Raw genomic sequence first — 25,928 nt, 5'->3', positions numbered from 1 at the left:
ATCATTTAACCATTTATTTCAAAGAGAAGTACAGACATAAAAAAATCCTTATTAAAATAGTGAGGAAGATAAAAAATAATAATGAAAGGTAAGAGTTTGTTTTCCTCTTCTAGTCCAGTAAAACCATGTCCTCGGTTGTAATCGTCTATTTTTCCTGTGGCTTTCACACAGCATTTTCCTCTCACTCTCCACTGACGTTTGTTTTGTTTTCCTCTCTAACACACCTCTTATTCAGTCCACTGAAGTACTTTTCTCTGAAGGCGTTGTGTCCCTGGTAGGGGCTGAAGCGTGGGTCCACTAGATGAGCAAGGCTGTCTAATTTCTGTAAAGACAAAATTTAATCATTTAACCACAGATACTGAACAAGAGTTTAACCAGACATAGAGAACTGGATCAGTCCTGAAATGGCGCCACCATCAGATTCCTTCAATGCATTCTTCATATTACATGACACTTTACAATAATAAATCTCTTTTTTTGAGCCTGTTTTGTACATGTTGAAGGTTAGTCTATGACTTCTAATGAGGTTGTGCAGTGATGGACAGAGGGTGTTTCCAAAGCAGTATCTGTTGTTTATCTACTGGCATGATAAAACTATCAAGAACATCAATGCTTTCTTACCATGTCGATTCTATGACCATGGGAGCTGCAGGTATAAATGGCCAATTTTTTAAATCTGGATTTATGTGATCACTTTTTAACAACAGGGCAAATTAAAAAAAAAATCTAGGGGAAAGTCAAGGATAAGCAGACTTAAATATTTTTAGAATAAAGTGATACAGTCATGGATGAAAGTATTGGCACCCCTGAAATTTTTCCAGAAAATACACCATTTCTCCCAAACAAATTTATTGGCACCTTTTTAAAAATGTGGATAAATCTTTTTTTTTTTTTTTTTTTTTTTTCCCCAGGCATGTTATGCTCATTTAAACTCACCTGTAGCAGTCACAGGTGCTGGCAATCTAGAAATCACACCTGAAGCCAGTTAGAATGTGTAAAAGTTGACTCAACCTTTGTGTTGTGTGCCTGTGTGTGTCAGAAGAGAAAAACTGACAAAAGAATGCAACGCAGGATAGTTGGAATGGTGGATAAACATCCTCAGTCAACTTCCACACAAATTCAGGCTGTCCTGCAGACTCAGGATGCAAAAGTGTCAGCTTGGACCATACGTCGTCATCTGAATGAGATGAAGTGCTATGGCAGGAGACCGAGGAGAACCCCACTGCTGACAAAGAGACATAAAAAAGACATACTGGAGTTTGCAAAAATGTACCTGAATAAGCCTCAATCCTTTTGGGAGAACATTTTGTGGACAGATGAGACTAAGGTAGAGCTTTTTGGAAAAGCACGTCATTCTACTGTTTACAGAAAACAGAATGAGGCCTACAAAGAAAAGAACACAGTACCTACAGTCAAACATGGTGGAGGTTCAAAGATGTTTTGGGGTTATTTTGTTGCCTCTGGCACTGGGTGCCTTGAATGTGTGCAAGGAATCATGAAATCTGAGAATATCAAAAAATTTTGGGCTGCAATGTAGGGCCTAGTGTCAGAAAGCTGGGTCTGCGTCAGAGGTCATGGGTGTTCTAGCAGGACAATGACCCTAAACAAACCTCAAAAAGCACCAAGAAATGATTGGAGACAAAGCGCTAGAGAGTTCTGAAGTGGCCAGCAATGAGTCCTGATCTAAATCCCATTGAACACCTATGAAGAGATCTCAAAACTGCTGTTGCAAGAAGCACCCTTCAAATCTGAGAGACCTGGAGCAGTTTGCAAAAGAAGAGTGGTCCAAAAATCCAGTTGAGAGGTGTAAGAAGCTTGTTGATGGTTACAGAAAGTGACTGGTTTCAGTTATTTTCTCCAAGGGTGTGCAACCAAATATTAAGTTGAGGGTGCCAATAATTTTGTCCAGCCCATTTTTTGAGTTTTGTGTAAAATTATGTTAATTTTGGCGTTTTTCTTCGGATTTTTTGTGTTGCTCCAATGCACATAAAGGCAATAAACACATGTATACCAAAATCATTTGTAATTGCAAGGATTTCTGGGAGAAATGGTGTATTTTCTGGAAAAATTCCAGGGGTGCCAATACTTTCGTCCATGACTGTACATTTTGAAAAAAACAGCCTTGAGAAAAACTTTATCCGATGGCTGTTGAAGTGTTAAAAAAAGAATGATAACCTTTGGGCTAGGCATGCAGACAACTTGAGCTGTGCCTATATCACATCTAACATGCATCATTCTACAACTGCTTGGAAAATATTCTCCTTATTGGTGGCCAATTTAAGATGTAAGACTACTGGCCCCTTCCTCAGCTGTGCTAATATACTTTCCTACCACCACCATCTTCACCATCCACCAGTAGGCTCTGACTGGAGAGTGTGGGATACCATCATCACTCCTCAAATCCTACATGTAAAATAAATCTACAAGGAGAGACGAGGTCGAAGCCTTGACACCAAACGCAAACTATGTTCTTCTGGTGCAATAAACATTTTAACATTTACAATGTGAGTAGTTTGTAACCTAGCAAAGCAGATGAACGGGTCAGACTCCATGTCTGCCATCACGCAAATCCACAACACAATGCTCAATCTACAACGTTTGTGCCAAAATGAAAACGGTGCGGATCGCATCATTTGAGGAGGTTGTACTGGAAGTTGATACTAATAGCTAGCTATAGTGTAGCAGCAGTCTGATTAGAACTGAACTGGATTTCCTTATTAAACAAAGAGCTAAGAACAGCACTGAAAGCTTTTCATGATAGAGAAGATCTTTTCACTCCTCTGCCAACCTGCCTCGGCATGAGTTGGTGACCGACAACTTCCACCAGCTGTGCATGCCTACTATCCCATTTTTGTCCTGTTGCTCTGGTTAGCCCGCAATGAATGTGACAGACAGACCCTTTGTCCAATCACCTCCCAAGAGTCCTGCCCTTCTCAGACACTTTGTATCGGAGGATTCCCAGATAACTGTGAAATATATCTATGAACTTGATATATGAAACAGTCTATCCGGTGTGTCAGGTTAAGTTTTCTAACTGAACTGGAATAATATACAATGGCCCTAAAACTTAAAAGGAAATATTTTAGCTACTACTCAGAACCAGAGATGAAAAAAGTCCACAACTGTTGTACTAAAGTAAAAGTAAAGTTTGGTTCAAATTTACTTAGGTGCAAGTAAAATGACTGGTCTATAAATCTACTCAAGTATAAGTGAAAAGTTTTTAATTTTAAGTTGAGTACTGAGTAGCTACTGAGGAATTGTATGGTAAAATTTGATCTTTTCATATTGGGAAGAACAACAAGAGAATAGATCTCCAACCAGGTTGTTTAGGTAAAGCCAGACCTCTATAATAAACTAAAATACAAAGCAAAATTGACAGCGTTAACTAAACTCACATAGAGTTAAATTCAACATTTAAAAGTGTTTATATTATTCCTCACAACATATAGTGGAACTAGACCTTAGACAGAGCTGCAGTACCTCTTTAAAATGTGTAGCAAAGTGGGTCTCTTATGACAAGAACAAAGCAGAGAGTCAACCTTAAAAGAAAGGACATGTGTACTGATGAATATGCTTGATGCATCTCATAGGAGCACTTAAAATCACGGGCAGTAGCTCTAACTCAGTGGGTAACTTCACTCATGGTGCAAAGGTGTCTGGCATCAAAAACAACAAAAATCAAGGTTGAAGCTGCACCTGTCCACTGCTGCCTTTGACAAAAAAATGTTTTCAGTGTTCTATTTTAACTACAACTCTGCACTGTAACTTTTACTCTGACTGCTTAAAAGGTAATGTCCCTGCAGTTCTCTGACTCATAAGCACTGGTTTTAAGGCAGTTATCAGCCACTCTTTGATAAGGCAGTGTAAACGTTGAAATTCTACTATGAGGTGAGTTTTGGGACAATTATTTGTTGCCATTAGACAGGCCAGGTGTTAACCTTAATACACGATTAGGCTTTCACTGCCGGGGAAAAAAAAACATACTCTGTGAAAGACATTTCAAGAGAATAATTAACACTTGTGAGTCCTGAACCATTGAATTGTGATGGTTCAGGTGGCAGTAGGAAGATGAGAGATCTATCACAGACATCTTGCCGTGGCTTTTGTTTTTATCTTTTGAGGGTTTTATAGATTGTTTTTATCAGAGTTATTTTTGTTCATTCTTAAATGTTTCTGTTGTGTTTCTTTTTCCTTTTGTTATTGTGTTTTTATGTCTTGTGTGAAGAACTTTGAATTGCCTTTTTTGCTGAAATGTGCTATACAGATAAACTCGCCTTGCCTTACAAACTGTGATGCAGGTACATTTTTTTAACCTAAATGAAAAACTACGACTGCAGAATTTCAAGAAGTATATATATGTCCCTGAGTAGATATTATAATCCTTTGACCGTACATTTTCAGTAAATAAAACACTCCTATCATTCCGTATGCCAGTTTAAGTTGGGCATCACTTTCTCCTTTTTTGCATGTATGAAACATACTGTACATGTGTTTATTAATAATGGATATGAAGTGCTCGGAATCCTTTAGTTAAACAGTTTGTGTTGGCTGTAAGGAAGCTGCTAGAGGTCAATGAAGGGCTAAATGCAGGAAGAGAGATGCTGCTTGGAGGAATAATGAGGTGAGATGAGTTGGAAGTGATGACTCCAACATTGGGCCTGTAATTTGTCAGCAAACACCTCTCATCTGCTTATTGATGCTGCCAAGCAACCTGGAAACATTTCCATGAGCACAGCGAGAGCTTGCTGCATGACTGACTAAATAATCATGATCCCAAATAAATAAAGAGAAAGGTGCATAGCATTAAATCAAAACTGTGGTTATATTAAGTCAGCCCCTGCCATGGATCATACAGGTGGAGGCCAATGTGTTAAGTGTTTGATTAATGAGTAATTCAAGGTCAAAAATCACATTTAATACTCACCATAAATCCTAAAAAAATAATTTTCAAGGAAACAAAAACAATAACAGCCATTACATCAGAAACTATGAAGAGCAAAGTACGCAGCCATATGAGTGGATCTGAAGTAAAACCTGGAGATTTACTTCCCAAAGGTATGAACTAAGGCCTCTAAAAAGAGAAAATTCTACAAGCTAAGATAAATATAAGACAGATAAGATCTGTATGTTTTTGTCTGTGTCATACAGTGCCTGTTATGGGAACAATTTTGGGTTTTGAAGTGGAATGTATGCCAGATCTAAAGATGGATTGTTTTCCATATGATGTGTGATTAACCCATTAAGGGTTTAAAGTATATAAAAAAAATCAGAGCCAGATGGTGAGGATTTACCCCTGACCGACAAACAAACACCATCACTGCCACTGGGATGGCATGTAAAAAGCACATATGCACATCCTACATACATGAACATGACACATACTCGTGGTTATGCACACACAAACATTTCTGTGAACTAAACATAAAAACATGAACTTGAAAACACATGAAAGAGCAGGCAGGCGCACACATGCTCTCATTTTACATAAACAAGATCATATTTGTGTTACTGTTCATGCTCACACATACAAGCCCAGTAAACAAACTCTGCAATACACAGAGTAGATACACTATGCTGCCAGAAGTATTCGTTCACCTGCCTTGACTCGCATATGAACTTAAGTGACATCCCATTATTAATCCATAGGGTTTAATATGATGTCGGTCCACCCTTTGCAGCTATAACAGCTTCAACTCTTCTGGGGAGGCTTTCCACAAGGTTTAGGAGTGTGTTTATGGGAATTTTTGACCATTCCTCAAGAAGCGCATTTGTGAGGTCACACACTGATGTTGGACAAGAAGGCCTGGCTCTCAGTCTCCACTCTAATTCATCCCAAAGGTGTTCTATCAGGTTGAGGTCAGGACTCTGTGCAGGCCAGTCAAGTTCATCCACACCAAACTCTCTCATCCACGTCTTTATGGACCTTGCTTTGTGCACTGGTGCACAGTCATGTTGAAACAGGAAGGGGCCATCCCCAAACTGTTCCCACAAAGTTGGGAGCATGGAATTGTTCAAAATCTCTTGGTATGCTGAAGCATTCAGAGTTCCTTTGACTGGAACTAAGGGGCCAAGCCCAGCTCCAGAAAACAACCCCACACCATAATCCCCCCTCCACCAAATTTTATACTTGGCACAATGAAGTCAGCCAAGTACTGTTCTCCTGGCAACAGCCAAACCCAGACTCATCCATCAGATTGCCGGATGGAGAAGCGCGCTTCGTAATTTCAGAGAACACGTCTCCACTCCTCTAGAGTCCAGTGGCGGCATGCAGCAGCACCACTGCATCGGACGCTTTGCATTGCACTTGGTGATGTATGGCTTGGATGCAGCTGCTCGGCCATGGAAACCCATTCCATGAAGTTCTCTACGTGCTGTTCTTGAGCTAATCTGAAGGCCACATGAAGTTTGGAGGTCTGTAGCAATTGTCTGAGGAAGTTGGCGACCTCTATGAGTTGCTGTCGTTCCCAGTCACTTCCACTTCATTATGATACTACTGACAGCTGACTGTGGTATATTTAGGAGTGAGGAAATTTCATGACTGGACTTGTTGCACAGGTGGCATCCTATCACAGTACCATGCTGGAATTCACTGAGCTCCTGAGAGAGACCCATTCTTTCACAAATGTTTGTAGAAACAGTCTGCATGCCCAGGTGCTTGATTTTATACACCTGTGGCCATGGAAGTGATTGGAACACCTGATTTCAATTATTTGGATGGACAAGGCAATATAGTGTATGTTGTTATTTATAGCAATGCAACCAGAATAAAAAGAAACTTAAAACTTCAACTGAATGATGAATGGATTTTAACTATCAGTTTTAGAGTTGAATAAAGGTAGAGATATATTAACTGTGAAAACTAGGGTCGATACTGATGTTAAACTGATGTCAAGTTTGTCTAACTCATCTCTTCTTCTGCCCTGAAAAAAATATTTTTATTTGATTCAGCAGCAAGATACAGGATTTCAGGTACCAGCAAACGAACTGATTGAACAGAACAGATAAATGTTGTTAACTGATTTTGGTTCGTTCGTGATTTGGCAAAGGCCAATATTTGAAAAAAAAAAAAAAAAAAGAAAAAAAAGGGCTGATATTGGCTGATACCAATATTAAACCAATTCCCTTTATTTCTGGTGAATACAGACTGAGACTGCCACCGGCTGACACATAGTATTGTTACATGCACTTAGAAAGAGTGGAAAATTTTGGGTTAGATGATTAAACTGTACTTTTAAAATGCATGAAAATATTTTAATTCCACTGAAATTGTACTAATTACAGTTTCTCAAAGTGCCTTGATTATGTGGTTGGAGATCGCTTTTACATCTAAATCAGTGTTTTGACTCGCATATGTTACAGCATGCCACTCTTTTAGTGAAAAATAGTATTTATGGTGCTGATCATTTGATTCTTTTTCAAAGAGATACCTCGTTTTGATAAACAGGATGGAATATTATTGGTTTACATTTATAGCGGAGGGAGGGAAGGAGGGAGAGAACATCAATGAGCGATGGCCTTAAATGTTTATAGTTTTCTTTTATTCAGACAAATTAATGACCTTCCTCTGAGGAAGACTGCAGACTGCAGAAGACAGTCGAAACATGCCAAAGTAAAAAAAAAAAAAAAAAAAAACATATCCTACATTTGTCTGAAAAAAAGGAAAACAATATAAATAATCAAGAGAAGACAAAATGAACCTACTGGATCCAGGCCTGAAATAAAGGGGAGCGTGCTGCATTAGCGAGCTCGTCTATACAGAAAAGATATAAAGACAAGGTAGGAACTCTAAGCACCACCTCTTGTCCTTTCTAAGTTTGTTCTGGTATTTGTCTGTCTTAGTTGGCTATAATAATAATAATAATAATAGTATCTTGAATTTATATAGCGCTTTTCAAGAAACCCAAGGACGCTTTACAGGAACACATAGACATGGACAAACTATGTGAGGGGCAGGATGAGTGTAAGGGATGGTTTAGTGAAGACTGTAGGCTGTGGTGAACAGGTGGTGCTTGAGACGTTTTTTGAAAATGTCCAGAGATGGAGCGCTACGGATGTCTGCAGGAAGAGTGAAAGCAAACAGACGCATGCAGCAGCATCTCGGTGCCTCAGATCAATAGAGTAGAAATAAAAAGTTGTCTGACTTTTACCTGGGTCAAAGTTTCGTCCCTTTCCTTCTCTGTTGTTGATTTTGCCCCCTCTGTCCCATCAACAGACCTCTCTGTCCCACTAGTGCCATTGACCATCATCATTTTTTTTTTTGTCATCCTAAAAATATCGTTAAGGTACCAGTGTTGTTTTTAGAGTATCCAGTACCCATTGGGATCAGAAAAAACCCAAACGACACCCAGCCGTACATATCAGTGTACATTTTCTGAAATGAAAGTTAAGAGTGTTACTCCCAACATCTCCTAGGGACTCTAGAAGTGGTTCAGTTTTCAACCAGTAGCTTCCAGCCTCAATCAAACCCTTGTCTATCGTTACATTCATCTAAGGTCCATCAACTTGTGAATTTCAACATCTCAAACAAAAGGGCTCAGCTGAAAGAGAGAAGTGTGTGACACTACAGTTAGGATAAAACAGCTGTGAGCTGAAAACACAAGCTCCAAAAAAGGTGAAATAAAACAAAGAACTGCAAAGTGATTAAAGACATTTTAAAAAGTGCTTAAATTTAAAAGTAAGCATCAAGAGATCCTCAAACCCTCACAAGTTTCAATAGGAGATGGTACTTTAATGGCCCAGAGTAGGAGATATGATCAAACCTTTACTAGTCTACTGTAAAAAAAAATCTGTTTTCTAACATAATATCAGCAATTATCTTGCTTGGAAACATAAAAATAAAAGTTGCAAGTTAGTTATATGAACACACCTCAGGCTCCTTGATCTTCTCCATAGTGATGAGGCGTCGGGATGTGTGGCTGGAGAGAGTCTGCTCACAGTTACTGATCAGTCTGAGACACGGATGAAGAGGAATCATCTCTTCACAATACCTGAGAAGGAAACAAAAACAGAAAAACAGAGAAAGCTGAATTTATTTTATTTGGTTGCAATACTTATCACACTTAGAAAGCTGCATGAGGACTGATTAAAGCCTACATGAGGAAAAGTGAACTTCTTATTTCGGCTACAAAGAGGCTGTTGGAGAAAATACTGGAACTTAACTAGCCAAAATTACAACCTTACATCTCCAAACTCTATGCTGCTCTACTGCCCACCCAACCCCCAACCCTCTCTGTTTATTTTCTTTCTAATCCAATCAGCAAACTTTTCTTGGGCATTTGGATCACCATTTTTTGGGTCTTTTGTCTGCCCTAGATTGGATTATGGTGGCTTACATAACCCAATGTGACAGTTAAGAGCAGAGTTATGAGCCGCTTTCTAGGTGTGTTTATAAATGTTCCAAAAGCTGCAGTATATGGTGACACACGATATGAGTAGAGATGCACCAATGTGCCATTTTAACACCGGTATCAGCCAAAATCTGCTCCGCTGACACACAACTAATCCGCGAATAATGCCACATGAACCAATGTCGATAGCTAATATCAATCTGTTATGTCGCATCAGTTTAATGCTGGCATCAAGCAAACCAGGTCCTGTTTGTGCTTTGGATGCGCTTCACTTTGAATATCTAAGGAAAAGAACTGTGTTTGTATCTGGTATGAGATATTTAAACATGTATGGTTAGTTCATCTTTAGCTCACATTATGTTGATTGTCTTTGTGAAGTGACTTGTTGGTATGTCAAAAACTGAACTAGTTTGAAGACTGTAGTGTGAACATTAGTGGAAAAAGTGAGTTGACAGGCCACTGCTGCCTCTGTCATCACGAGTCTGGCCAGGTTAGGCCCTATTAACAGTGATGATGTATGTGTTTGCATATTTGTGTCAGCAGCACTTTTTCCTGAACACCGTCACAGAAACAACACAGTCACATTTATACATCACTGTTTGTCTGCCATGTTGCCATGGCTACATGCAGGCCCCTCTTGGGATGATGGAATGTTAGGTCGTCATGGTGACTAGAGGTGATGCAGCCAGGTGATCGTTCTCCTGCCAATCAGCGGTCATCAGTGAAGAGCCGAACCATGGGAACTAATGTGTTTTACCTTCAGAACTCATTTTTTTATTGGAGAAAAAGACTTTATAAATGATATGGGACATTTGACACACTAATGTACAGTTCCAAAAAAGTTGGGGCACTGTGTAAAATGTAGATTAAAACAGAATGTAATGATATTCAAATCTCATAAACCCATATTTTATTCACAGTAAAACATTAAACATATCAGATGTTGAAAATTACCTGACATTCTACCATATCATGAAAAATCTTCGCTCAATTGGAATTTGTTTCCAGCAACACATCCCAAAAAAGTAGGGACAGGGTAAAAAAAAGGCTGGAAAAACAGCTGGATGAGCATTTTGCAACTAATTAAGTAAATCAGTCACAAGTCAGTAAATGACTGGGTATAAAAAGGAGCACTTTAGAGAGACAGAGAGTCTCAGAAGTAAAGAGAAGCAGAGGTTCACCAATTTGCAAAAAAAAAAAAAAATGCTTCTGAAAAATGTGAAACAACTTCAGAAAAATGTTCCTCAGTGTAAACTTGAGAAGACTGAATTTCCCACCATCTACAGTACATAATATCATCAAGATATTTAGAGAAATCACTGTGTTCAAGGGACAAGGCCAAAGGTCAATAATTGATGCCCATGATCTTTTGGTGCCCAGTCGGTAAAAACAGGCATGATTCTGTACTCGAAATCACTGCATGGACTTAGGAACTCTTCAAGAAATTGTCTGTCAACACAGTTTACTGTGTCATCCACAAAGGCAAATTAAAGCTGTATCTTGCAAAGAAAAAGCCATATGTGAGCATGGTCCAGGAACGCCAGCATCTTCTATGTGCAAAGCTCATTTAAAATGGACTGAGCCAAAATGGAAAACTGTTCTGGTCACATATATCAAAATTTGAAATTCTTTTTGGAAACCATGGATGGCATGTCCTTAGGACTAAAGAGAAGAGGAACAATCCTGCTTATCATCAGCACACAGTTCAAAAGCCAGCATCTCTGATGGTATGGGGTTGCATTGCAGGTGTTTTGAGTTCATTGGCTGATTAGGGTGTGACACCATGAATTTCCAATATTGAACTTTTTCCACAATATTCTAATTTTCTGATACATTGAATTTTGGGTTTTGATTATCTGTAAGCCTTAATCATCAACATTTCAAAAAATAAAGGCTTGAAATATTTCACTCTATGTGTAATGAGTCTATATAATACAAGGGTTTCACTTCCTGAAATAAGTGCCAAAAAATATTGAACTTTTTCATGATATTCTAATTTTTTTAGATGTACCTGTATTGCTCACCCCATAGGCATAGAAAGAGCAGAGCTTTTCAAAAAGAGGAAAAAGCCCTGAGGGTGACTGGATAAAAATTCTGTCTGTCAAGTTCATGACAACCAATAAGAGCAAAAAAACATGTGACCTAGTAGGGAGTAAAAGGAGTAAAGTGCATAATGCGAGCGCTACAGGCAGCTGTCCTTATGTTAATAAATGATTCTTCACTATAAGTGGAGACAGGTGGCTCTTGCAAAAACATCTTTTCACCCAGAAAAGGCTTTCATTTTCTCTTCATTTAATAAATAATTGTCCAGTTCTGATAAAAATGCTGCTATAAGCTGCTTCCACAAGAATCTTTACAACCTCTATACTTACCGGCTCGTGGTAGAACTAAACCATGTCTATAGCCAATGCCTCATTCTCAAAAGATGCTGATTGGTCTAATCACTGGTCTGAAGGAGAAGCGTGTCAGCTTGAACCTTTGTAAGATGGATCTGCTTGACAGACAGTATCCATCAGCTTTGAAGGGTAATACAAAAACACTTCACCCATAGAAATCAAATAAAATAATGAAACAGACTATGTGAGAAAAGCTGCTGAAGCAGTGGATGATGGCCTCTTGTAAATGTGCAAAGGCCTTGAAATGATTTATCAAAATGTCCAGAAAGGTACATTAGAATGAAAATTTATGAGCTCAAAATGAAAACATGGTTCATTTAGATTTACTGACACATGCATCACCTCAGCTCTGACAATACACAGACCTCATGATTCTGCTTCTCCTGTTTATGTTGTAATTAGCTCACTTTATGGCTGTGATGACTGATATCATATCATCCGTCTTGATACTTTTCCTTCTTTCATTTATTTTTTAAAGTAGAGAAAGAGACAAGAGTTTGAGGGTCCGACCTGGTCTAGACATGGACTTCTGCTGACAGGACTTTGTGTCACCTGTCATCACACGCACATGCGCAGCATACAAACTCTAATGAAGTAGACGAACTCACACAATCCCCAGTGTTTCTATCAGAGCCACAGACGGGGATACAGACGTATGTGGGGGTGACAGAAACCTGATATCTCCCCCTGTAGAGCTCCAGATTAGGCCCAGGAGACAGGCAAGGTCTGGGCTTACACACAGGTCAGCCTGCAGAGACAGATAGTTCACATATCTGACTCTCCTGGCCTCAGAAGTTTATTTTGGCTTGGCACTCTCACAGGCACAGAGTCAGGCACCGGTAGATGAGTAGCAAAGACAAATGTGTGAACATGATGACGCACGTGCATGCATGGCTTCATGGGAAGGACCACACACATTCATGCATATGCACGGGCGCATTCGCAGAAATGTCAAACGGACCGAGAAATGAGAAACGGGCAAAGTTTTTGTGCTTGTGCATGTTCTTTTTTTTCCCTTACACACGTACTAAAAACCCAGAGGATGCAGGATTATCTCATCTCCTCTCGGCTCTTATAATCAGTGACCAAAGGGAGTGCCAGCCCTGTAGGGGGTTTATTTCCCTAACGTCTGCTGGTGTCGCTCTCTGTTGTGGTTCACACCTTTACAGTCCAACACCTGCTCTTAAAGCCAGCTCTTTATTTTCTGCTAAAGCACACAACATTCAACAATGCACAACTTTGTTTCAGAGGAGCCTCTTTGTAAGGCAAGCATATAAAGGAGTTGTAAGTTGTGGTTTACTGTCAAGCACCCTAACACACCTGTAGCTTACTCTCTTCAAACACTGCCATTCATATGGGTGGTTACAGTTGCAGGATGATGTTTTATAGGTGCAGGGATGGAAGATTACTAAAGGGCAAGGCTAGAGGGTTAAAAACAGAGTGAAAAAGTACCCTATGTGCCAATTTACTGGGCCAAAATAGATAAGAAATAAAAATTTCCAGGAAGTAAAACAAAACATTTGGCAAACCATTAGCTTAGATGCCACAACTTTTAGAAGATATAATTTTGGCTTTTTTTCAGTCAACCTTTATTTATTTATTTGTGTAGCACTTTTCATACTTTGAAAATGTGCAAAGGCCTTGAAATATGCCTTCATTTTAGAGAGGAGGCCAGCAGATAGAAATGCTTACAGGGAAGGGAGAGTGGAGGAGAGACATGCGGGAAAGGAGCCACAAGCTGGACTTAAACCCAGGCCACCCCTTACATGGGGCACGACCTAACCATTAGACCATCTGCGCCCCATGTCCAAACTAATAACATACTATAACTGTATTTGTGTAGGATTTATAAGGATTGAGGTTTATTCATGTAAGAACTCCAAAGAAAAAGAGGCTGCTTGGGTTTTTATGCCCTCTATAGTGCAAGGAAAGTAACTTATTACATTTACTTAAATTACTGTAATGCATTGTTTTTGCATACTTGTACTTTTTGAGTACATGAAATCAGTACCTTCACTTTCACTTCAGTAAATTTTAACCAGAGTGACTGTACTTTTACTTGACTACTACAACTACTCTTGTACTTTTTCTCCCTCTTTCAACTACACAGTAGCACATAAAGAGAAAATGATTCCACATAACATCCCAAAACAGCTGTTCTATTTTACTTTATCAAAGAGATGTGTCTTTACCTGAAAACCTGGCTGGAGATCCAAATTCTCATGTTGTAATTGCCGATTAGGAAAGTTCATTTTGTACCATACAACTCCTCAGTAGCCACTAAGGCTGGACAATTTTTCTAAATTTATATTATATGTCTGCAGCAATTTTAAAATTGCAGGAGTTGCAATATTTCTTTGACCAGAAATTTAAATCAAAAACACTTTGATACATTTTGTTGTAGCAGAGATGTTCTCTTTTACACATGTAAACATTGAAGCATCTTTTTTTCTGGAATAGTTTGCAAAAAAATCTGAGTTTTTATGTCAGAAAAATCATGATTTCCCTTCAATACAACAATTCACATCGCATCTGCAATGCATCAAAAAAATCACAGAAAGATTTTTTTTTTTCAAAATTGTTCAGCTCTTAATTTGTGATAATTGCTACAAGGTTTAAGTTGAACAAATCAGTAAATCTACTTGTCAACAAAGATGTGTAATCCATACTGATTCATGCATCATGTTATGTCATGTTAAACTATAGAATAACTTACTGCTTATATTTGTTGAAAATTACAAAAAGATGAGGAACTTAAAACATAACTGCATGTAAAATCACAAATCTAATATTGAAAGAAGAAAAATGCAATTTTATTATTTTGTATCTACTCAGCACTTAAAGTAACTTTAAATTAAATATTTTTACTTGAGTAGATTTATAGACCAGAACTTTTACCTTCACTTACATAAATTTAAACCAGAGTAACCGTACTTTTACTGAAGTATAACAGTTACAGTATATACTTCTCCCCCCCTGGATGGGACACCCTGCCTGAAGACCTGACAGCAGCTACAGCTGAAACCTTTCAGAGGGAGATTATAAACTTTACATTTTTGTTTTCACAGTTTATGGCTCAATGACTATTCTTCTTCGCAAGAGCCTGTGCTGTGTTTATTGTGTACATTTTATTTTATTTTTTATAAACTGAATATTGTAAAACTTGATTCTCTCTATATGCACTCAATAACAGTAACAGTGGTTGTTTTTTTAACTGAATGTGAGGTACATTGTGATAGTCCATGCATCAAATGTGCCGCAAATAAATCCTGACCAGACTTAAAATCAATATTTCTCAACAAAAGTTACAAATTCAAATGCTACCGTTACAGGTTTGATTCCATTTTTGTAAAACTTAATAATAGTAATGTTGTGATAATGCATCTTTGCTTCATGATTTTACTTATATGAGGAATAAACTGACAAAATTATGTACACATATTCAGGGTTTGTTCATGTTAAATGATCATTTTTGACTAATGATGCAAGTTCGCCCCCTACTGGTGGAAAAGCACCATTTAAACAGATAGTTTTTCATTTATAAGAAACATCAGATCAAGTATAAAATTACATATTTTTGTGTATCAGTGCACATTTTTAAAAGACCTGAACAATAGTTTTCCTTTCACATAAATAAAACCACCAAGCTCTACATGGTTTGTTGGTACTGTGGCTGTTTTCACATATGCACACCAGACAGGCTACCCTGAAACTTTATTAACGACATATGCCATAAATCGTTAAGCAGCCTTGAACCTTCCTGTCTTTCTGACCTTTCAGATCAGTTCACTATCCCAAGGTCTAAGCTGAAGCTAAGAGTGAGGGAGTCTTTTCAGAAGCAGCACCAAAGCTCAGGAACGCTCCACATGTTCTGATGTCCCCTCACTGCCTGTTTTAAATCAAACCTTAGGATGCTCTTTTATTCCCTCACTTTTAGCTCTGCCTCGGAAAAGGTTTTTATCCCTTTGTTCAATCAGCCTTAATGATTTACTTTTTTATGTTTTTATTTACCCTTTCCAAGGTGCCTCAGATTTTTAAGGAGGGGACCCTAAATGATGTAATACTAAATGATATCCAGCCTTGAATTTCCCTGAGGATTAATAAAGAATCCATCCATCCTATCCATCAATCCATCTATACCCAAATTTAAATGGATACTTTTTATGAACCTCTGTGACTTAAAAACAAAACCGTGACATTCCTGAAAGCAAACTCTCTTAAGTTTCTTGTACAAGTGTCAGAATAATTCTCGATCACTCTGACACAACGTTACAGAAGCTCCTCATGAACACCTGATAATCAAATGACATCAGAGCTATGTATTACTACATTTGTGTGTTTATTCAAATAAAAAGTGACAATATATTTGAAGAAAATAACATTGATTTTATTTTGATTTTTATTTTCTTCTTTGTTGATGTACTAGCCAAAAGCCCTCACAATGTGGCCAAATAATAAAATTTGATGATATATTGTATTGCATTCATGATAAATTATTTATTAAGAAAACAGCTATACCAAATGAATAGTTTTTGGTGTTTTCAAATGAGGAAGTAAAAAGACAAATCAAATTTAAACAAATATTTACATTTAATTTAAATATTATCATTTACAGCTGGCGTTGATGCCATCCATGAAGGACTATAGATTGTTAAAACTGTGTGAGACATTGATGCAGCCACAATGACTCTGACGGACACACATCTCAGCAAAGGCTCTTTGGTAGTATAAGCTACACTTCCACCTATCAGACATGTTGTCACCTAAATCTAAAATGAAGAGAGACAGAAAAGCGCACCTACAAAAGAGATGGTGTGTAAAATGAAGTGCTTGTACTGTGCTGCAACAGTATAACAGAAACTTACCTCCTACAGACGCCCAGCATGCAATACCTCAATAGAAGTGTAATCTCATTGGCTGTAAGACCTCTCAGTCAAAATGGTAACTGCTTGCTTCGAACCAGTGTGTGGACCCTTATCCTCATCTAGGTACTGGGATTACAAGGATTGTTCAGATTTTTGGACTATCATTTGGCGTGAGTTTGTTTTTCCTTAGTTTTCCTCTCATTAAACAGGGTCGTTTCTGAAGCAGTGTGTCTGTGAGCTTTTAGAGCTGGACACTGTTAGAATCCCGAGGCACTCCTCTTTTCAACAGTTTAAACCATGAACAAGTTTACTTAACTTTGGCATTGTTGATGAACTTGGGCTGTAAGGGGTTAAACCCTTAAAGCTCCAAACGGCCCGAATACGGGCCTCTGCATAATAAAAACTTTTTTGTGTGTTTTTATTCTTTTCAATTTTTACTGTTAGGAGGAGGAGGAGAGTATCAGGAAGCAGGACTTGACATAAAACAAATACAAAGGACATGGCAGAATAACAGAGTCTGATGCTTTGATGACAATTTTTGCCACGCAAAATGTAGTTTTAAATTTTCATAGTATCAAAAAAGAGCAGAAAAGTACATACTGGCAAACAGAAACATACCAAGTATGTTTCACTGCATGCACAAATATCTATATGACTTTTGTAGGGTCTACACATCATCTTCGCCTCCTCAAGTGTTTCTGAATAATTCCTGCTGCATTCTCACCTCAGCTCACCCTGAATTTTGCAAAAAATCTCTTCCATCTGGATTCAGGCATAGAGCCGGCCACAGTGATTTTTGGTAGTTTTGTTTTACTTTTAAAGCTTTATCTAAAAGTCAGTTTTCCTTTCGTTCTAAGTGTTTTTAAGACATGAAACTGGAGCAGCGTGCTCTTTTTTTTTTTTTAAGATTTATTTTTGGGCTTTTTGTGCCTTTATTAGATAGAGGAAGACAGTGGATAGACTCAGAAACAGGGAAGAGAGCGGGGAGAGACATGCAGGAAATGGTCCCACATGCTGGATTTAAACCTGGGCCGCCCGTGTACATGGTACACGCCTTAACCACTCGCCTACCGGCGCGCCCCAGCAGCTTTAATATCCTATAGACATTTATATTATCAGTTGATGACACCTTACAACATGTCTGAATACTCACTCTGGTCTGTAGACGGGCAGCCAATAGACGAGCCTCCCACCCATGAACAGGTGAAGGGCAGAGAAATGTAGTAGATCTGTAAGGATGTCACTCAGGTGGTACGCCTGAGACACAGGGACGTGAGACTCTACAAAGCTGAGGAAGGAAAATTCAAATTAATACAGAAAGAATTATATCACAGAAATACACAAAATAAACATAAAAATAAAATATAAAAAGCAAATGCAAAACTGCAAATGTCAAAACAAAATGTACATCTTCAAAACATACAAAGTAAGAAAAGTAATAAGTTATCTCTGCTGTCAAGTAGTGAAAGGTATTTCTGTAGCTTAATATTTCATCCATCCATCCATTTTCTTCACCACTTATCCCGTCTGGAGTTGCGGGGAGGCTGGAGCCTAACCCAGCTGTTATTGGGCAAGCGGTGCGGTACACCCTGGACTGGTCACCAGTCAATCACAGGGCTGACATATAGAAAGACAACCAGGAACCCTCACATTCACACCTACGGCCAGTTTGTAAATGTATTTATTGACCTAACCATGTTTGTAGGGGCAGGAGGAAGCCTTGAGACAAATTTAGATCCATTTTGTAATGAAGTTATTGAGCATCAGGAGAACTCACATGCCATCAGGAGGTTTAGTAATGTCTTTGTGTGAGCCAGTTTTCCTCGTAGACTCACGGATACCGTATGGAGCTGTACATCAGAGAGACCACAGGAGAAGAAAAGATGAGAAACAGAGGACAAAGAGCATTGCTCCAAAATTTGCAGACACAATCATGACATTATACACTCAGCCAGGGATGCAGATATGAACATTTATGCAGAAACTTACCACAGATATTACAGCTGTAAATATCAGCCATATGTACAAATAAGTTTGTTTATCAAGGACCAACAGACCTATGCTAACCTTTTCCTTTTTCGCTCAGCCTCTTTCCTTAAATTTTGAAGTGTGTTTTAAGGACTAAAGTTTTAATTCTGAACTTCATTTATATATCAGTATTGATATCTGTATTTGCTACAATCAATTTATAACTATCAGCATATTAAGTATCAGCAAAAATTCATCATTGTGCATCCCTACACTGACTACTCTTAAAGATACAGTAGGCAACATTATTTCATCAGAAATTGGGGAAGATTAAAATATTTCTCATCATAATTTCATGTCACCAATGATATTAAACTGAAAAGATCTGTATCCTTGAGCAACACATAATTTGTATTAACTTCAAATCAGCAGGTCTGAATCAAACAGCCAGTCAGGAGTAGCTTGCTTGTAACCAGCCAATCACAGCAGCTCTGTAAAAGCTAGCATCATCCAGCCTGTATGTAATTTGTGTTGGTGGCTCTCTCCTCACATCAGTAGTTCTCATTGCCCAAAATCAGTGCAGCAAATAGCTTTTGCTACTTTTAACTGGTTTCTAAATATATAGCGCTAAATGAATTTATTAGACCACCACCCAGTGTAAGGTTTATGCCACATCTGCCCTAAATTAACAGTGCTGGTAATTACCAAAATATCTTTTTATGTTTCTGTAATGGTTAATAGATCAGTATGTTGAAGCTCTTTTACTGATTTTTTTTTAATCCTGAAATAAGATTATTATTGCATCAGACTATTGGACCAAGGAAAAGGAATCTGGAGTACTGAAACTGATGGACTGGCCTAATCAAAGTCTGGATTTGAATCCTGTTGAACAAATGTGGGATTTTGTAGATTTAAAGATTGATCACACAAAAGTTTCATCTGAAGTAAGTCTGTGGGAACAGCTAGAAACTATTTAGAATGCAATAGCAGAAGAGACTGTTAAAAAGCATGGAAAAACAATGCCGCAAGAATGCAAGCTGTTAGCAAGGACAAAGGAGGCCATACAAAATTTGAAGTTTTGGTCATAATGTATGGAAAAGGAATATTTAGCTGTTTCCGTTTTTTATTTGCCAAATAAATAAAAATACCACTTTTAGTTTTACACAAGTTTTTGAAAGATTTCTAAAATATTAACGTTATGTCCTTTTCATGACAGGTGGTCTAATACATTTGTTCAGAGCTGTATGTCTTGATCATTTTCCCATGTTTCTGTCCTCTGAGGAAAACATATCAAGCTGAGTGGAAAAGACAGTTTGTGGCGTTCGTGTAGAGACCTATTTCACAACAAACCCACTGAAGGGTGAAGTAGATTTATTTTTGGATCATGCAGAACAATGTCCAGCGCTCATCTTCGGTTTGGACATGTCAATCTATTTACTCTCTTTCCCATTAAGTCTTCAATAGTATACAGATTCCAATAATCCCATACGAATAAAATGGAAACACTCTGGATAAATGACACTTGTGATGAAAGCCGACAATGTCAAAAAACTGCCCTGTTCACACATCAGAATCCAATTACCTGGAGCCTGCCTTTTTGCTCACTTCAAGCCAAAGCTCCACCTGCTGTTCAAAATCAGAATTACACACAAAGTATTAACACGTTTTGGCTCCAACAGTTGGCATGTCTGTTTTCTGCAATATTTGGTGTAAAAGGCTTATTAAAGGGATACCAGGAGCAAGATTTTTCTAATGGAGTATTTATGTTACTCACTGCCACTTTATACACTATTTGCACTTTACATCAAAACTGTACAATGTTTGGATGCTCTAAACGATATCTTGTTGTCTTCCATGACAATGACAATAAATTATTGAATCTTGAATCTATTCATACTCTATTAAAATAGATTTTTTCAATTAAGACATGTTCCGTATTTCCACACTGTTCACCTCTTTCAGTATCCTGCTTCCTCTGTATTTATTTGCCCCCTAAAGGTTACACATTCTTGTACATATGTATGTATCTTTTATAATTTATATCTTTATAACTTTTATATCTTTATGTGTCTTTCTATTTTTTATAACTTGCCGTACTTACGCACATTCTTAATCTCAGAGCAGTTTCTCTGTTTTTTTAGATGTCTCTTGTTTTTGCTGTCCTTGTTATGTGTGCAACAGAACAGCTGAATCTCACATCCTCTAGGATCACTAAAGTATCAATCTAATCTCATTTCATCTTTAAGTGTTTATTTGGGCATGTAAAGAATAAGTTGATGACCTACGATCAGTAATGATGGCATCAAACAGAGCAGTTTCTCTCCACACAGGCTTGGATGCATCAGACACCATCACATCTATATACATCTTCTCTGTTCCGTACTGCCGCAGGTTTGCTCGGATGTTCTCATCAGGCCCGCGCCACTTCTGGTTTTTGCGACTTGACCTACCTGGAAGACAATTTAGTACAACTGGATAAGTCTAAAATTCAGAGCACTAAAGAAAGATGTGAACAGTGTAAGTGTGTCAAATCATAAGTCTATACAAGCAACATCTGCAAGGCTGTAGATAAATGCAAGATTAAAGTCAAACATAAAGCCAACAGTTGACATGTTCTCTCTGTGAAGACAAAGCTTACCTTTGCCGTGAATTGTGTTGTAGTCGATATCTGTTCCACAGACGTAAGCTCCAAACTGAGAACAAGCTACCAATAAACTTCCTAAAACAAACAGAAACAAAGACATGAAACCATTTATAAACACAGATTTCTAAGAGTGACTGAGTGCCAGTAAGGTGTGTATGAGGATTTCCTCACCTGTGCCAACAAATGGGTCAAACACAAGGTCATTTTCTTTGACTTTAGCGTGGTTGGCCATTATAAAGGAAAGCCCGGCATCCATACTGGTGTTTCCTATGAAGTGTCTGTTCTTCACACTGTGCGAGCGAATCAGTTCACGCTGTCCGTCTGCTATCTGATGGGGATAGAATGAGGATGAAAAGTACTTGATTGAAAATAATCTTATTACTTAAATGTTAAGTTATCTCACCCATCGGCCAAAGTAGACGTAGTATGGATGCTCGGGGATGTTGTTGGGGTCTGTGCCGTAATCTTCTAGCAAACAGAAGATGTGTTCAGGGCTTTTCAGGCTTACTGTGCCCTCAAACGGGAGGTACTCCATCGCCTAGAGAATTTATTAAAAACATGAGATTTAGTAAAGTTAAGATGCACATTCACCACACACAATTCATTTATTTCTCACCAAAGCATTTAGAAAATACTTACATCAATCCTTTTGATTCTGTCTGCAAACTCCAGAGTCTTGTTAAACGTGTAGACATTGATTCGATACGTCGAGTCTTTGTGCATGAATGGTAACTGAGGAGAACGTGAGGGAAAAGTACAACTTAAGAACACTGAAGAAACTAGCCAAGACTTTTCATATTCTCAGTTGAAGTCTTCAAGACTAGTAGAGGTTGGTCTTTTGACAAGATACAAACCATGTTCTCTGCCGGGTAGTTCAAGAGGGATGTTTTGAGATCACTGTGTGTTTGTCCGTGACCCCAGAGCTCAAATGCAGACCTGCAAAAACAATGCTGTTAATTTAAGCTCCATATTAGCTGACAAAACGTATCAAACAATGCCACAGAGATAATGCACACCATGCATCCACTTGAATGTGTGGCTTATGGGCAAAATTACAAGGTCAGTGCATCACTACACCCAACAGCCATTATTAATTTACCTACAAAACCGTACCACTTACTTTGCGCATACAGATCGGGCCATAATGCTCTGAACATCTTCCTCACACAAGCCATCCAGACACCAGAAAGGAGACTGAAGAGAGAACAATTGGGAAAAGGAGTTAAACCAGTTACTCATCTTTTATTACCAGTCAATTTATAAGAAACAGATGAGAAAGAAAAATAAGACAACTAGCAAAGCAGGCACTTTTCACCAGCAGACCTTTTCTTTGAAGTTTACTGTGGGACGGAAAGGCTTTCCTCTGAGAGCCAAGAGCGCCTCTACTTCCTGCAAGAGTCAGTAGAGATCATAAATACTGATGCATGACAATCAGTTGGAAAACATGAAATATAGAGGAAGATAAAATAAGATGTGGTAACAATTTATTATAACACTTTCAAAACATCTGCAGGGTTTGTATGAAAAACAAAGAATACTTTAGGGCACTGGTTCTCAACTGGTGGGTCAGGACCCAAAAGTGGACTGCAGAGTATTTCAGTAGGTCATGAATGTGTGGCTGGAAAAAATATATCTGTAACAAAAAGATTATGATGTACAGGAGCCTTAAGTGGAAACTAGGGCTAAACGATCTTAGAAAAAAATCTAATTGAGATGTTTGTTGCTCCAATATTGCAATTGTGATTTAATATGCAATTATTCTGGGTTTCTCATCTCATGTATTTTTCAAAAAAGTAAGCAATAAATCATTCTTTACTATAACCAGCACTATATTAGATTAAAGTAGGAATGGACAATAAAAAAAAAAAAACCTTATTGTGATTATTTTGACTCAAGCTCCAATTCTGATATGAGCAATATTTTTATGTAATTCTCAATTTGATTAAGAAAAATATATTCAAAAACAAGAACCTTAAGACGTATGTATGTTTACATAATGTCTTGAGCATAACAGCTCTGCTGCAAAGAGAATGTATTAAACTAGTATTGGACACATTAAAGGTTAAAGAAATATTGCGCTGTCTGCAATTTAAAAATCCCAGTAGGCCATTTTGCGATTTAATCTAAGTTTGGATTAATTGCCCAGCCTGAGTGGAAACACATCCATTTGATTTTACTCCATTTCTCCATGACAATAGATACACTCTTGCTATTTTCTCAAGTTTATGACTTATTTATCCCCCTTCTTTGGAATGACAAGGCTGGTTGTCCCTTGGAAATTTCGCAAGTAATTGCCAAAGTTTTCACCTTTCACATGAAAATGAAGTAAAATAAAGTGTATGTATGCAAGTCCACCCAGAGCTTCTTTAATGATGTTCTTTCAAAGCATGTTGTTATGTCTTATCCTTGTTAAGCCATGTGTTTTGTTCCATTTAAGGTCCAATCTGCAACATTTTCATCCAATAAATTTAAGTGTTTGAGGGTTTTTTTTCCTCATAAATTTGGGTCCCAACTCCAGTTCAGAAGGAAGTAGTGGGCCCTGAGGCTCAGTCAGTTGAGAACCACTGATTTAGGGGAAAAGGTCATTAGCAATGGAGTTCATGTAAAAAGTAGTAAACAAAAGAGACATCCCCAGTAACTACCTAAAACTAGACACCCTCACTCAGATGATACACTTATTTTGTTGGTGTTAAAGTGTTTCTCATACATTGACAATACCTATTGTTCATTTATCGAAAGTATTCTTTCAATTTCTGGTTTAATGGTTAGTACATTAAGGACAAAAACAACCTCAATAACATTGTTATTGTCTGCTCCAAGATCACTGGAGTCAGGCAAAGAGATTTATGTTCCCTCTGGGATATGCAGGCAAAAAGAAGGCTAAGACCATTATCAGCCAATTTCATCATGTTTTGGCTGGTGAGTTCACTGTAATGCTTTCAGTTCATTATTGCCATCTCTGAGTAAAACTAACTGTTACTCAAAGTCTTTATCATTTCTTACTGAACTTGGACAGCAGTCATTTCAACTGACATTTTTAACCACTGGGACATCTATCTGTATATTAATTAAGATTTGTATTTCTGTGTTTTCTAGTGTAAATTACCTTGCGGTCCCTTACTGAGCTCTGTTTGTTGATGTCATTGCTGATACGTTTCAGTCGAATGTTGTGTTTAGTGGACATGGCTGAGCTGTAAATGAATTGTCCTTTTGGGATCAGCAAAGTTGTCTGAATCTGAATCAGTTTTAAAACTGTATGAGATGCAATAATTCTTTAACCTGAAATGTGTTTCAAAATACCACTTTAGAACTTATTGTTAATGTTATGCTCTATGCATTATACAAACATTCAAGGGTCATTTAAAAGTTTTAAATAAATAATTTAAAAAATAGTTTACAAAAATTCTTTTTTTTTTTTTTTTTTCGGTTTAATGTTTATTTTTTCCTAATCAAAATGAGAATTATATCCTCAAATCCATCCTCACATCATTGACTAGCATCTGGTACACTGAAGCTAAGGAAAGGGACAGGAACAGGCTGCAGCATATCATCCATTCTGCAGAGAGTGTATTTGGCTACAATCTACCATCTCTCTACAACCTGTGCGCCTCCAGGTCTCTGAGGCATACAGGTAAAATTACAGCCGACCCCTCTCAACCTGGACATGGACTTTTTTTAGGCCCTCCACTTCATCAGGACCAAAAACTCCCAGCACGAGAACAATACCCTGGCCCTCCCCCTACAGACCATCAGAGAACCCAAGAATCAGTAGACAAAAACACTGCATGTCTATGCTATGTGTACATTAATGCACAAAAGATTTTATCTCTTCTGTTGACAGATGCACACTGTGTGCGTTAATTTCCTTTGGAAAAAAACTGCACTATAATCTATTCTCTACAAAAAGCTGTACATCTGTACAGTCTCACTTTCTACCTTCGTACATACTTTTTGATGTTTTGTTCTATTTTATACTTTTACTTTGCTAGTTTATTTTTTCTATAACAATCTATTTAAGTCTAGCCACTCAACATTTTAATTAGCCTCTTAATATTTCTCTTCTTCTTCTTTGTTATTTGTTTTGCACCAAACACCAAGTCAGATTCCTTCTGTGTGAAAATGTATCTGGCAATAAAATTCAGTTCTGATAACAACGCAACCAGATAATGTTGGAGAGTTGTGAACATTTTTAAGATATAAGCTTAATTAAGGGTTAAACAGACACGAAATCACAAAACGTTTAATTAGATAGAGTTTCATTGATAATACAAGCTAGAAATAATTCAAGTTGAAATTTCCAGCTGATTATTATGATTAAATGTTGCTCAAAGTGCAGAAACGCTGCCGTAACACGATAGTGATACAGTTTAAATTAGCCCGTAACTAGTTCAGTGGACTTATTGGCCATTTCTTAATTAAAAATAATTAAAATAATCGTAACAGGAAAAAAACTTTAACTGAGAGCAAACGTTAACTGGTGTTACCGGTAACCTGAAGTCCAAATTGTCTTGAGCAAGATGAATCAGATACTGGTGGCATGATTCTCCACAGGTGGCCGCCATTTTGATGCGGATTCAAAACACGTCCGACTAGAAACAAGGCTGTAAGGCAAAGTACCGCTGGAGGAACAAATGACCAAAAATGGAAAGGAATGGAAGGGATTTTCTTCCAGTGAAATGGAAGTGTGGACTGAAATTAAATTAATAAT

General features: G+C 37.8%; 1 protein-coding gene across 1 annotated transcript; it reads right to left on the bottom strand.

Moving 5' to 3' along the window:
- On the bottom strand, positions 1-25,831 carry trmt11 (tRNA methyltransferase 11 homolog). Its single transcript, XM_041793700.1, has 13 exons — positions 25,705-25,831; positions 22,544-22,609; positions 22,341-22,414; positions 22,075-22,156; positions 21,860-21,952; positions 21,624-21,758; positions 21,392-21,548; positions 21,215-21,295; positions 20,862-21,026; positions 18,386-18,458; positions 17,762-17,896; positions 8,867-8,987; positions 1-322 (listed from the first exon to the last, which is right to left on the bottom strand). The coding sequence occupies exons 1-13, from the start codon at positions 25,780-25,782 to the stop codon at positions 182-184; spliced, it is 1,401 nt and encodes a 466-aa protein (XP_041649634.1). The 5' UTR covers positions 25,783-25,831; the 3' UTR covers positions 1-181.
- Positions 25,832-25,928: the final 97 nt, after the last annotated feature.

This window comes from Cheilinus undulatus, linkage group 8, assembly GCF_018320785.1.
Source record: "Cheilinus undulatus linkage group 8, ASM1832078v1, whole genome shotgun sequence".
Taxonomy (NCBI): Eukaryota; Metazoa; Chordata; class Actinopteri; order Labriformes; family Labridae; genus Cheilinus; species Cheilinus undulatus.
This window is presented reverse-complemented; position numbering and strand designations above follow the sequence as displayed.

Excerpts from the sequence above, each read along its gene's own strand:
- trmt11 (XM_041793700.1), bottom strand. The coding sequence starts at position 25,782 with ATGGCGGCCACCTGTGGAGAATCATGCCACCAGTATCTGATTCATCTT. Across the intron at positions 22,610-25,704 it reads ATTTGGACTTCAGGTTACCG|GAAGTAGAGGCGCTCTTGGC; the intron begins GTAACACCAGTT and ends TGACTCTTGCAG. Across the intron at positions 21,549-21,623 it reads ACGTCTACTTTGGCCGATGG|ATAGCAGACGGACAGCGTGA; the intron begins GTGAGATAACTT and ends TATCCCCATCAG.